The 13,824-nt window shown below is 37.1% G+C and overlaps 1 protein-coding gene across 1 annotated transcript in view; it reads left to right on the top strand.

Annotated features, from left to right (window-relative positions):
- Positions 1–6,256, top strand: part of LOC117169438 (lysosomal Pro-X carboxypeptidase) — a 15,247-nt gene extending 8,991 nt beyond the window's left edge. Inside the window, exon 7 of the mRNA XM_033355813.1 lies at positions 5,815–6,256. Within this exon, the coding sequence (XP_033211704.1) occupies positions 5,815–6,043 (229 nt within the window). The 3' untranslated portion in view covers positions 6,044–6,256. The remainder of the gene's footprint in view (positions 1–5,814) is intronic.
- Positions 6,257–13,824: the final 7,568 nt, after the last annotated feature.

Below are 13,824 nucleotides of genomic sequence, written 5' to 3'. Positions count from 1 at the left end.
TCCGTTTAGCGTGCAATCGACTCGGGATACTTATAAGATACTACCATGATTTTTTCAGATTTTTTGGTGCAAAAATAAATTAGGCCAAAAACCGGCCTTACCAACCCTCCCCCTTTGAAATAAGATTTGAGTTTAAGTAACTTAAAATAGATTGAATATTTAATTCAGATTACAGATCATTCGTTCTTCGATTATTCATCCCCGTTTTTATTTTGAATTAGAAATATTGAATATAACCTCAACTTGACTGAATGCATCATCTGGTCGAAAATTTATACCCCTTATCTATTTTTCGTTCATGTACGAACATTAAAGTTTAATTTAAAATTCACAAATAAGCTATCAATTAATTCCTTAAATGACCATAAATAAGTAAACTCCTCAAATATTTACAGACGTAATTTGACATAACCATACATGTAATATCTCGGATTTTTCAGTAGAACATTTTAAATGTTAGGGGGTAACATTTCACATTTTAAGATCTACAGATGCTAACTTCGAACATCTAGATTGTTGTCCTATAGTTAAACATATAATATGTTAACCCAGAACATCTAGATTTTACTTTTGAACATCCATTTTTCTCCGTGCAGGAGCACCTAGAGACATACGTACTGTTAGGCACCATGTGGTACCATTAGCTAGGTACCACAGGAACCCTATTAGGGAGTGTCCTATGCAGGCACCTATATAGGATCCTATGCATATTAGTTTCCTATAGGTGACACCTATAGGTGAGACATATAGGATCCTATGTAGGTTCCAATATAGAATCCTATGTAGGTTTCTATATAGGATCCTATATAGGAATCTATATAGGAATTTTCAGTATGACACTCAACTTCCGATATAAGAATGGTTTTGGGTACGGCTTGCAGTGGATTTGATCTTAAATCTGGGGAATCCAAACGTAAACATGCTTGCTTGACTAAGAATCGCTTTTCTCTCGGTCTCGCCACTACCTTCATCATGAAAATGCCGAGGACCTCCATTTTAAGTGCATATAGAAATTTTTCAACTCTTATTATCTCTAACAATAAGGTTATAAATATAAATTAAAAGACTGTTCCAAAATTATGTCACAGGGACAAGCGGGAAGGGAGTAACAGGGTTTGTGACGACTTGTGACTTGCGGGGAGGGGTAACGCAGAATGTGACATCACACGTAAAAAATTAATAAATAAACGTTCATTTTTGGGCCTGATGGCCTTACAAAATTTACTTGCTTACACTTCCATTTTTTGTGCAGAATTTTCTTCCCACTAACTCTTGAAAACTAACATCAATCCACACCTTATCTGTAAGGCCGCTCCTCCTGTATCTTTGCCTTCCTCGCCTCGCCTCGCCTCGCCTCGCACGCATCTGTCTACTTTTTCGGTTTGCCTTGCATTGCCAAACTCTGTCTCCGCGGCTAATACCTAATACTTATCTACTATTCGCAATATTTACATTTTTCTGATATTTACTTTCTCTCCTATTTAAAATCTTCTCCTTTCTACATCCTCACACTCCTCCAACCAGTATTCCACTTTCGCATCCCCCTCAACACACAATTCACACATCCTCTTCTATCTAGAAAGCCAAAACCTATTAAAATACGCGATGCACCCACAGCTAATCCTCGATTTAACCTATAGACTTCCTTTCTCTCCTTTCTCACACAAATATCACGCTCTCTCCCTTGGAATAATCCATGCACAGTTCTTGTTAAGTCTTGACTATCTCATCCGATCCTCCCCTACTGTCCCCCTCTCTCACTCTCCCTGCCCAGCCCCCCTCTCTCTCCCTCTCTTTCTCTATACCGTTTTTCTCAATCAGCTCATATACCTCCGTTCCTTGTGCATTCTTTTCACTTCATCCATCTGCAGTCTATTCACTCTAAAAAGACCTTTCCCTTTCAACCTCCACTATCCAACCCCTATTCCCGTTCTCCTTCTCCCACAAAGACTTCCTAACTAGGTTACTTCCCCCCTCTTCCAAAAATGTCTCTACATAATTAAACACTCGACTTCCCGTTAGAATCCCTAAAATCGTTATTCCTTCATCCCTCCTTATAATATAATTAGGCGTATTCATTGCCAAACACAGTGTCCTCTTTACATACCTCTCCTGTTTCCTATTTACCTCCTCACTTTCCTTCCACCCCCACAACTTCATTCCCTTAAATAAAACACTTATCACTAGCGATTTAAAAAATTTAATTCTTTTTCAAGAATCATCGTCAAAAAAACTCTTTTCCATTCCCCAAACCTGCCTCATCACCACATTTGCCCTTCTCACACTCTCTTTTATATGATCATCCACTCCACCATTCCTCCGAAACAGGAAGCCCAGGTGCACAAACTTATTCACCTCCTGTACCGCCTTTCTCTTTCACTTACACTCACCCTCCTTATATCTTCCACCTCCTTTCTTAAACACCATAGTCTGGGACTTGCCCACATTCAACTCTAACCTATTCTTATGCAGGTATCTTCTGAATCTTTTTATCATCTACTTTAAAACCTTCTCGCTTTTTGCTAGCAGCATTCTGCCATCTACATATGCGAGTGACCATTTCATAATCACTCCTACGCTCACTCTTCCTAACAATCCGGTCGCTAACTTACTTTCCATATCCGTAAATAAAATCACAAAAATCATTCGGCCAAGCCGACACTCTTGTCTCCACCCCCTATCCATCCAGAAACCTTCCGAAATTCCATCACATCCTCTTAGTCTATCTTTCTTTTCCCCTATCTTTCCCCCTATCCACCTAGGGCAACGCTCTTTTGAGATCAACAAAAAACGCGTACACTTTCGAAACCTTTTTCGCTATTTCGCTATCCATCACGTTCTGCAGGAAGTAAATATTTTCGATAGCACTCCTTCTTTACCTAAATTCCGCATTTGTTTCTGGTAATATTTCTTTCCGCTTGATATCCTTGTGCAACCTATACCCCAAGACTATCGCGTATACTTTGTACGTCGTATTCATTAGCGTAATCCCTCTATAATGTTCCTATCTCTCCTTATCCCCCTTTTTATACAGAGGCACGATCAACCCCTCCCTCCACCCTCTTGGGAATCCATTCCCTCTCTATACTTTTTAAACTACCCCCTTCGGCCTCTCTCTTACCTCTTATCTGCTACACAATCACGCATCCTTCTCTACCCCGTCCAGCCTTGCTGCTTTAGATCTTTTTAGCTTTCTTATCTGCTTCTCTATCTTCTCGTCATTTGGCTCCTCTCCATCTAGATCCCTCATCCTTCTAATCCCCTCATCATCCTTCTGTGAATCTGACCCCTGAAATAATTCTTCAAATAATTTTCTCCATTCCTCACGCCCTATCATCTCACTTATCCCCACTCTACGTTTCCTAAACCTATTTATTATCTTCCACACATCCCCTTCTATTATAACACTTCTCAACCCCGCCTCCAGATCTTTTTCCTTTTCCTGCACAGAGAAAAGTTTGGTAGAGCCGCTCACCTAACACGTACCATTTTCGCGCTAACCACACAGTTATAACAGCGCCACTTCTATTTAGTTGCATGGTTCCACTGATTTGGGAGAACCATTACACTGAACAATCCGAAAGTCTGACCAACAGTACAGTCGAGCCGCTCTGCATACGCGACGCTTGCGGCACAATTCCGCGCTTTTACCTAACTTCTTTCCGTGAGTTTTTTCGTTTTACACATCAACCCTGAAATACTGTCTCATTTTTACGTATTCATCCCTTTTCTCATTTCTTTATTTCCACTTCTTATATCTCCTTTCCACATTTCTTTTCATCTTTTTCATTCCCTATGCCACCGCGGCTTCAAAATTCCTTTCTTCTTCTTTCTAAATACCTTCTATTGCAAACACACATTCACGTTCCCTTTCAGATCCTCCCGTATCTCTTCCGCCGACTCTTCTTCAAAGCGTACCGTTCCTAAATTGCTCCTGATACTTATCTATTCCCTTCTTCATCCAGGTCACGCTCTTCCCTATCGACCCTTCTATCCCACTTTGCCTTCCGCCACCCTCAACTTTTATACATAATCTTAATAGCTGATTGTCGTCTAATTCTACCCTCTCATCGACTGCGAATTTCTCTGTCTCCTCCCAACCTTGCATATTTATTATCGATACCCCCACCTTACTCACATACCTGTATTATCTGTCTACGTCCTCTGTTACTATGCCATTCGTCACCGCCAAACCTCTATCCTCCATCCTATCCCTTAGAATCTCCATCTCTTTATTTATCATCTTATCCTTCGATCTTCTTTTAAAACTTTCTCCCTGCCTGTTGAGGCCCTCTTCCCTTCCCATTCTCTTATTAAAGTCCCGTTCTAGTACCACCATACTCTTCTCGCTTTCGCCTAGCAAGTCTGCTATCCTCTCCCTAATCCTTTCATCTCGTCAATATTGTATACTTTCACAAACTTGCACATCATCCCTCCTATATTCACTGCCCTCATTTTCACCCCCTCTCCCTCTCACCCATCATAAACTTCTTCCTTAAATCTATCCCTAACCCCTGTTATAATTCCCCCAATAGCCCTCGCTTTCGTCTTTACTCTAACCGCCTCCTGGAGCCTCCACCTATACCCCCTGGAAGCCTTGACTCTATTCTCTCCCATTTTATTCTCTCTTCTCACGTCTCTACTAGTCCCAAAATATAAAATTCCTGGACATACCTCCAGAAATGATCATTTTCTTTCTTTACCCCTGCTACATTCCAGCACAGCACCTTCACTACTTCCCCTCCATGATGTATCCACACCTCCCTACTTCCTACGAAACAAGTCCACCTCAATTACCTTCAATACCTCTTTCTCCTCGTCTCAAACCCAAATTATCTTATCGATTTTTATTTTTTTACCCTACCTTTGCCGTTCTCCCTTCACTTCTCTCCCTGCTAGCACTGTCACCCGCCACAACTTTTCTTCCCAATCCTCCATGTCCACGATCGCCACCTCATTCCCCCTTTTTCCTTCTGCCTAACTTTACCTACCTTGCCCTAACCTTCCTACGCTCTTTTTTCGCGCTCCTTAACTTCAAAACTTTTACCACAATATTATTGTTTCTTTCTGCTTTCTCTCTTCTTTCTATTCTCGCCTCCAGTACCCTTACCCTTCCTCTAGCTGCTACCTTCTTCTTTTCGTTTCTACGCTCTCCTACTTTCTCTTCTGTCAAGTGATCTACAATCTCCCTGATGCCTTTCTACTCGTCCTCCTTTCTGCCACCTACTAGATAAATTAACTAGGTAATTTCTAGATGGCAAAATTATCTAAACCAGCTAAATATATAGTTAGGTAATACAGCTGAAAATTTAGAAAACACAGCTATATTTTCTTACAAGATGAAATCCAGCTAAACGTCTAGCTGGGCCAGATAAACCATTTCTTCAGTACAATATGTTACATCTAAATTAATTTTATTTAAACTAATGTTTTCATTAGCTTTCATGAAAATCACCTTATTTTCCCTGTTTGAAGAGCTAGAATCTTAGGCTGTGAAGACTCTTAAAATATTATATGTTGTGTTTTATTTTAGGAGTTTGTCAAATGAAATCGAAGAAAAAATTTTGACCTAAAATGGGGGTGGGGTCTATGTTTGTGACGTCACCGTGAAGTGAGATTGTGTGATGATCTGTGTCGAAGAAGGGGTGGGATGGAAAACGTGTTTAAACTAGCCTGATGTAGTTATTAATCAGCACCTAAGATTTTATAAAGATTACATCAATTATTCACGTTTTTATGTCTATTTTTATCGATTCTGATAACTATATTCGAAATTTTTATTCAAAACTACATATTTTTAAATTATTTTTATAGTAATGGTTTGCTGGATCCCTGGTCAAGTGGTGGTGTTCTGACCAACGTTTCTTCTTCAGCAGTAGCTATTATCATCCCCGAAGGTGCACATCATTTGGATTTGAGAGGAAAAAATCCCAAAGATCCATTTAGTGTTATACAAGCTCGAAATTTTGAACGTTATTCTATCAGAGCGTGGATAGAGGAATATCACCGACGAATGGCGAAAACGAAGTCAATTTATTATTGAAGAAGCGAATAGCAAATAATTTTGTTTAGACTATAGCAACGGAAAATTTCTTTCATTTTCAATCGTATACAAAAATATTTTATTTTGAGACCTTCCAAATAATTTATTTTTTATCATGCCGAAATTTGCGTACACATTTTAATCATATGTAAGTCTTCAAAGGTATTCTGCAGTCGTCATTTAATCAGTGAATTAAATACTTAAAGATCTAAATGTGGCTTGCATTATTGCTTTTCACTTTTTCTTTTAATATAACGCTCGAAGGGGGGATGTGGGTACATAAAGAATATAAGAAATCACAATCTGTTTTTAAAGAACACTGTTAACTCAAAAAAATCGAAAAATAAGTTTTTTATACCAATGAAATCTTGAAAAAAAGATACAGCAGCTAATTATGCAAACCAGTTTTGAACATTTTTAATACTATAAATAATAATCATTGCAAAAGCCAAAAACACGAGAAAGTGGATAGTAACTTTGCGAATTAGAAAACAGCCAAGTACATCACAGAAAAATTTTTTCACTTCGAAGAACGCAAAAAGATAAATAAGATTGATTAATTTAGAAATAATTATGATAACTGTTTACTGGCTATTAAATACAAAATTTCGGGGAATCCCAATAACACAAAAGCAGAGATTTTACATTTGTTTGCCCCTAATCCTAAAGTATCGACACGTTTTCTGTAAAAAGCTACTGGTTTTAATAATGATGTAGCCGATCTTGCTGCATCTATTGAATAAGGATGTAGTTATTTCGATTGATTTATTTGTAAACTTATTCAGATTAAAGGGGTAGGGGCCGTGCTTAAATTACCTAACGGATTATAGGCCGTCTCCAAGACCCCTCTTCCTCTGTAAGGAAACCTAACAAACTATTGCTACCTCTGTCCCCACCTTCCCTTTTATTGTAAGTATTTCATGGTTTCCAGAAGTAATAAGATATGGGACTAGAAACTAATAGAAATTTTTTGTATTTAAGATAATATATGCTTCGCAGAGTGAAAAATTCATTCTAAAAATTCACTTATTTTTCCTTCACCAATTATTCATTTTCCTTGGCCATAAACATTCTAATACCATAATTTTTATCTTGTAATATTTTTAACGTCGACTCTTTTATAAACTGAATAAATCAATATTTCAGATGCAAATTTAAAATTGGTAAATTTCTTTATTTTAATTATAAGAAAAAAAGGCGTGCACCATAAAAGCTTACATTCTAATAAAATACTTGAATTTTCAACAACAGAATTAAGTTTTCAACAAAATAATTGAATTTTCCACCTAAAAATATTAATTCTTAACAATAAAGTGAAGTAGTTAAAATTTCCACCAAACAAGATGAACTTTCATCTAAAAAATAAATTTAAAAACTAAAAATCCGAATTTTTAACGGCAAAAGTCCTGAACGAATCATAAAAATTAACCTAAATTGTTGAGCACTCTTAATTCAAGAACATAACGCCAATTTTTAGCTAGGTGTTAATGGTACAAGTAATTATTTTCAAATTTTTAAATTTATCTGCTATATCATCAGAGATTGTACCTTACCGACAGTAGATCAACCCTCCAAACCATGAAGGCAGAATAGCTAATAGCTTAATTCGAAAAGCACCTGACCGGAAATCAGAAGTTTTGTGGTTCGATTCCCAATGGAGTAAAGATGGAGTAGGATCTTTTTTTCAAGAAATAATTTTAATTTTAATTTAAGAATACAAATATTTTAAATTAAAATTGTAAAATTGCAAATTTATTCTGCTTAACAGTTATTTAAACTTATAGTAATTCCCTTTTATTTGCAAGATTTTTTCTAAATCCCTGACTTTTCCCTGACCAATAAAATTTTCTAAATTTTGTTAAAATTGTTGGCTAAATTCTTTTTTAACTCACCAAGTTTCTTTGACGCGTTAATTTAAATTCATATTAAATTTCTGCACAATTACTGCAAGTTATTTGTTTAATTTGCGAATTTCCAAAAATTACGTACGTGAATAAAGGATTGCCCTCGCTTTCCGTAAAAAATCGTAACAAATTCTCACGACCCCTCCCCCCTTCCAGCTGTCACATAATTTAAGTACGGTCCCTTACTTAATTAAAAAATCCTAATACATTGATTTTAAAGCGATTTCCGATCCAATACTGTAATGAAAAAATATCGCGTGATTTTTGTTGTCAGGAAGTATCTATTTGCTTTCATTAATATTTCAGGGATGTTAAAACAAACCTTGAAATAAATTGAAGACTATTTCTTAAATTGATTTTAAAGTGATTTTTGAATGAATAGTATAATGAAAAAATTTCGCGTGATTTTTATAGTTAGAAAATATCGATTTCCTTTCTTGAATTCATGAATCTTAGAGGGATGTAAAACATTCCTTAAAATGAATTTAAACACTTTCTATTCTGAGATGACTTGATTTTCGACCCCAATAATACAATCGCAAAATCTACTGTCGTTTTATTGTTAAGAAATATCGATTTCCTTGCTTTAATATTTAAGGGGTGTCGAAACAAACTCCTCAAATGAATTCAACAACTTTTCCTGCTGGAAAATGTTTCTTACATTGATTTTAAAGTGATGTTTAAACCCTCAGTGTAATAACAAAATCTTGTGGGATTTTGATGGTAAGAAAATGGTGATTTCGCTGCTTCAATCATAGAGGGATGTTAAAACAACTCTTAAAATTAATTGAGATGTTTGGCCGAATAATAAAGTATTTATAAAGTATTAACCACTCACATGTTTAACCTCATTTTTTGTTTCAATTAACTATACACATCTTCATCTTCTCTCAATGTTCATTTTTTGAAATTCAACTGTACAAAATTAAAATGATAATTTGTATCGAGCGAAGTCGTTTACTAACTGCATTAGTAAGATTTCCTCACAAGATTAACTAGAAACCTGATAATGAATTTAGTAAGGCTTATTATTCGAAGCTAATAAGATTTCTTAATCAGTGCTTTTTAATTGAATACTCATTATTCAGATTGAGGGCGTAGATGTCAAGTTTTCGGCGAAGGGTACACTTTTCTATATAGTTCAATGTTTCCATTATTACTACAAGTATTGACCGATTTTCATGAATCTTTTTTTCAATTTCTTCAAATTATGCCAATAAACTAATTCTGCTAATTGCAATTAAATCAAGCCATATATTCCTGATTTCAGTTTCTGTAACTGGTCTGCATCTTATAATAATGAAAGGGTCATTATTTACGAGCAATTCAATGCGCTCCAGGCAGTCTGCCTGGTAAGTTTCACGATGGTCGATGGAGAGTGCTGCGAGAATCTACACACGGCTTCACTGAGCGTCACTGCAATTTTCTCCATTGTTCTCTCCAATTTCATTAATAAACAAAATATAAACATTTTATCAAAAAGCCGGCTTCGTCTAACCCGAGACAGTAGTATTTAGAAGACGTATGCAAGATTACTTTTCTTCGTCGACCATCGCTAGTATCATATAATAACACTCTATCCTTTAGGTAATTTCTTACAATCCGGAGAAGTTAATGCAACCCCTTGAACGTGTGTCGAAGCGCGCTCATGCTGTCCTTGCACCTGGCCGCGTTGAAGGTGTTCTTGACATCTAAGCTCATCAAAAACACAACTGGACGTGAGCAATGGTTCTCCTGTCCCGCTGACACACCAGTTTCCACTATGCATTGAATTTCTTCTATGGTGCTACGTCCCTTCCTGAATGTATACTGTCAGCCTGACAAATTTCGAGACGCTTGGAACGTTGATAGCACGCGAAGTTTCAAGAGTTTTCCAGTAGCTCTCCAGCAGTGTCCAACATGAACAAAGGCCTGTAAGATAACGGACAGCCTAGGTCGCCCTTGACTGTACTTGTCAGTACTAGTCTTTATTCCTTCCATTTCTTAGTAGGACTTCCGGTTCTTAGGTAGCTGTTGTACATCGCCAGTAAAAGTTGCGGGTTTTATCGTTCCACTGCCTTGAGAGCTTCTGATGGAATAACATCTGGCCCCAGCTTCCTCTTGATCCGCAGGAAGCTGACCGGTTGTCGAAGCTCTTCCACCTCAAAGAATGGAATATCCGTAGGGATCTCCTCATCTGTATCTTGCTCCACATCCGCTGTTGAAAAGAGCGTGGTCTACAATTTTTCTCATCGTGTCCCCCACGCTTTACAGTGGTGCTATAATGGTTCCCAGCTATCGCATAAGTGTCCTATAACCAAAGACCCAGGGTTTTTTATCCACCTTCTTTACCATGGCCAGCCAGCCATACTAGCGTCTTATGCCAGTTGAATAAGAGTCACCGTCTGCTCCACAACAATGCCAGAGTCTTCTACCATCTATGAGCATCTCCGTGTATTCACTGTTGTTCTTTGCTTACTGCTGACCACGCTTGCAAACTTCTCCTCATTCAGCTTCGCCACATTTCACCTCTTCGGTCACCGAATATGCACTTTAGGAGTTCCATTTTCCGTCTGTATCTGTATCACCTCCATTATTCAGTTCCCACTAGTGTTCGAGTTTCGCACTCCCCAATCTAACGCTTTCCAATTTAGCCTGGAAGTCCTCGGTCGACTCATTTGTGGTGAGGCAATTGCTCACCAAAATGGTCCGCCTACTTATAACTCAAACAAATCCTTCATCAAATCCGTCGTCATCCACTGGTAGTCGTGTCTGGTTTCGCCACCTGGAATCTGCTTCTAATCCGGTAGTTCACCCATCATATCTTGATGCGCTCTGGTTTTAGTAGCTCGTTAGATGCTTGCACTCTGAGATCTACTACCGCCAGAGACTGGTCTCTGCCATTCGGCTTGCTTAAGTAGACCCTTAGTTATTGAGTGAGTTCCTGCAGTTCCCGTTTCAGTGCTGTTCCGACCTATTCCATGGTGGTGTAACTGTACAGATCTCTGATCTCTAGAGTAGTTCTCTGCACTATATTTTGGACTATGCCATTTACCCCCAGATCGCCTTTTAGGAGTTTTGTGAAATGAATACAGTCCTGTGCATAAGTTTTTTCTTCCGCGTATTTGGTTATCACTGTCTCCGCTTTTGGTTTAGCACACTTCTTGTTTTTTCTTGATCGTTGCTTAGCTTGCCCTTCAGCTTGCTTTTTTTGTTCCGGCTATTTAACCTCCTTCTTTCGCTAATTCATAATGACCTCCGCCCACTTTCTAGGGGATGCGATATCCTTCTTCCTATTTCCTATCAGAGTTGCATCTTGATTTTCCACAGGACTCAGGGCTGTTCTTTTGTTGTTGTTTATTACGCGCTTCGGTATACTAAGACTTCTTTGACTCAGTTTCTTCGCCAGGCTCAAAATCTTTGCTACAACTTTTCTCGTCGATTCCGTCGGAATCTGGATTACCTCTGCTGTTTCTTACAACTTGGGAACACCGCTTTTTATATCGCTATTAAAGTTCTTTTGTCCATCCGCAGCATCTTTCATCAAAGCCAATATGGTTATTAATATTTCTTTGATTGTCCTGTCGATATTCGCTTCAGCTGAAAGGCACTTCTCCTTCAGCGACGGCTCCTTGATTCAACTAGAAGTCTTTCCGTTTCGTTTGAGAGGGGGGAATAAAAGTTATCCAGTGCATCCTGTGTGGAGAGGCGGCCCAAAATAGCTGGGAATGTGTACTCTTGAACCTAAGTCCTATCCAAGTTCCTTGTAGCCCACCCTTCGTTTAACCGGTCCTGCTCCAGACTCCGATCTCCGATCACGGCCGGAAGGGACTGGCTTCTGATCCCTTACTGCAGCTGACACCTCGGTGGTCTAAATACACATCAGGGGAAACGTGGTCACAACTACAAGAAAAGCAGCGTACTCGATGGTGATGCACTCTATGATAATCTGTGTTAACCTAGGTTCCCTTGATAGTGAATCTAAATTTCGTTTACTAAGTTGGTATTGTTGACTTAACAGTATGGCCATAATTCTGTCAACCGAGAATCCTTATCTGTTTAACGTGTGTGCATGTTTAGAAACGAGTTTTTCATTATTATTTTTTTCACCCAGTTTTCACAAATAAAAAGAAATTTAACGTATTTCAAAACAGGTAAGTTCACATGTCGACAAGTTAAATCAGTCAATCAGAAATGAAGATATGTATATAATTTCTTTTAAGCTGTCCAAAAAGTCCCATATCTCCCTCTTTTCTTAGAATTTTCGGAAAATATTTATTGGCATATTTTTCACGGCCAAAAAATCATATATTCTATATTAGAGCAAAAGTTCATTCCGGCAGGAATATTTCCGTGTTCAGATGACGTGAAATTCACTAAATATAAATGATATCGTAAATGATTGCCCCAATAATCGAATTTCATTATTTGACTTATATTTTGGAGGATTCGAAAAGCGTTTTCAATTTTCAAAAAAATCCTTTTTGGACAAAAAACTTTAATTTGCATAGAGCCCTTAAATAAAAAGTAATAATTCAATGTTACAAATTAAATGCAACTTTTACTTATAGAATAAAGAATATAAGGAGCTTTATAATATTTATGAAGCTGAAGATCCAGAGGAGACTCCTGTGAAATATGAATATTGATCACAATTGGATTATTTGGAAAGAATAATTAAGGAAGCTCTGATATTTTCTCCACCTAATCCACTCCTTGATAGAAAGAACCTGATGTTTTAAATACAGGTTTGTACAATTGTACAATGTACAAACATTATTATATTTACATAAGGTTTAAAATTTTGAAATCTAGGAAAATGCCAAACAGATTTGTTAATTATGAATCGAGGGTTAATTTCCTTCTGCAACAGGAACGAAGATTATTCCATGATTAGTACTGTATAAATTGATTAACAGGAATTAGTGTTTTCTATCATATTAAAATAAAAGTTTAAAGATGATGAGTTTGAGAAATAGTGCGAGGCTCGAGGACTGAAAACCGCTATATTTTATAAAATATAATTGCACTAGTAGCATTTTTTCAGAACGATTGGCTAAATGGTGAAAATAGGCCAATTGTCCCTAATTTCAGGATGACTAACATTTTTGGTAATTTTTGTTTAGTTAAAGGGATAAATTTCATAAAATGCTTGAATGTTTTACATTAAAACGATTTTAAAAAGTAGACGACAGAAACATTTAAAATATTTTAAATGAAATAATTCAGGGTTTCAAGGTTAACAAATTTTTAATAAAAAATTATCCAGTGCTTTTATTTACTTCTCAGAAATTTAAAAGCCCGCTCATCAATTAAATGCTACAATAAATAATTTTGCTGAAACGGTCCCCAGATTTTGTTTGCACAGCCCTGACGTACTCGTACTTCTTATAGTCGAGATTTTTTTCCGGTGTCCCAACCGTTAGGTTAGCCGTGAGGCTTACGTCGTAGACGATAGAACGCGTTAAACGTGGGTTAGGTGGTTCAAAACCCGTCGCCAGCGTTTTGGACTTTTAATAGTGTATATATAGGTTGTATGCTGTTAATTGCATATAAGTTTTTTTTTATTCACAAAAGCTTACGGTTTACCAAACCGGTAGTTAAAGTTTCTCGAGCATTAGTGATTCCCTCGTGAGTTTCCTGTAAACCCTCTTATATTTTCTACCGATACCTCGACCGCGTTTAACCCAACTTTTCATTAATCTTTATCTAACGTTTCATATATTTTATAATTATTTTAAAGAGTGGACTAAACGTTTATCTTGATGTGGTATTACTTTCAAATATTTTTGAGTGTTAAACAATAAAAAAATATTTTATGTGTAAAAATATTTTTTATAGCAAATATTGTGTGGAATGCCCTATATATATATTCCTTTGGAATCGAACCGAAACCAA

Source organism: Belonocnema kinseyi, chromosome 3 (assembly GCF_010883055.1).
Source record: "Belonocnema kinseyi isolate 2016_QV_RU_SX_M_011 chromosome 3, B_treatae_v1, whole genome shotgun sequence".
In the NCBI taxonomy this organism is placed as follows: Eukaryota; Metazoa; Arthropoda; class Insecta; order Hymenoptera; family Cynipidae; genus Belonocnema; species Belonocnema kinseyi.
The sequence above is the reverse complement of the archived record's forward strand: the minus strand, read 5'-3'. Positions and strand labels throughout refer to the sequence as shown.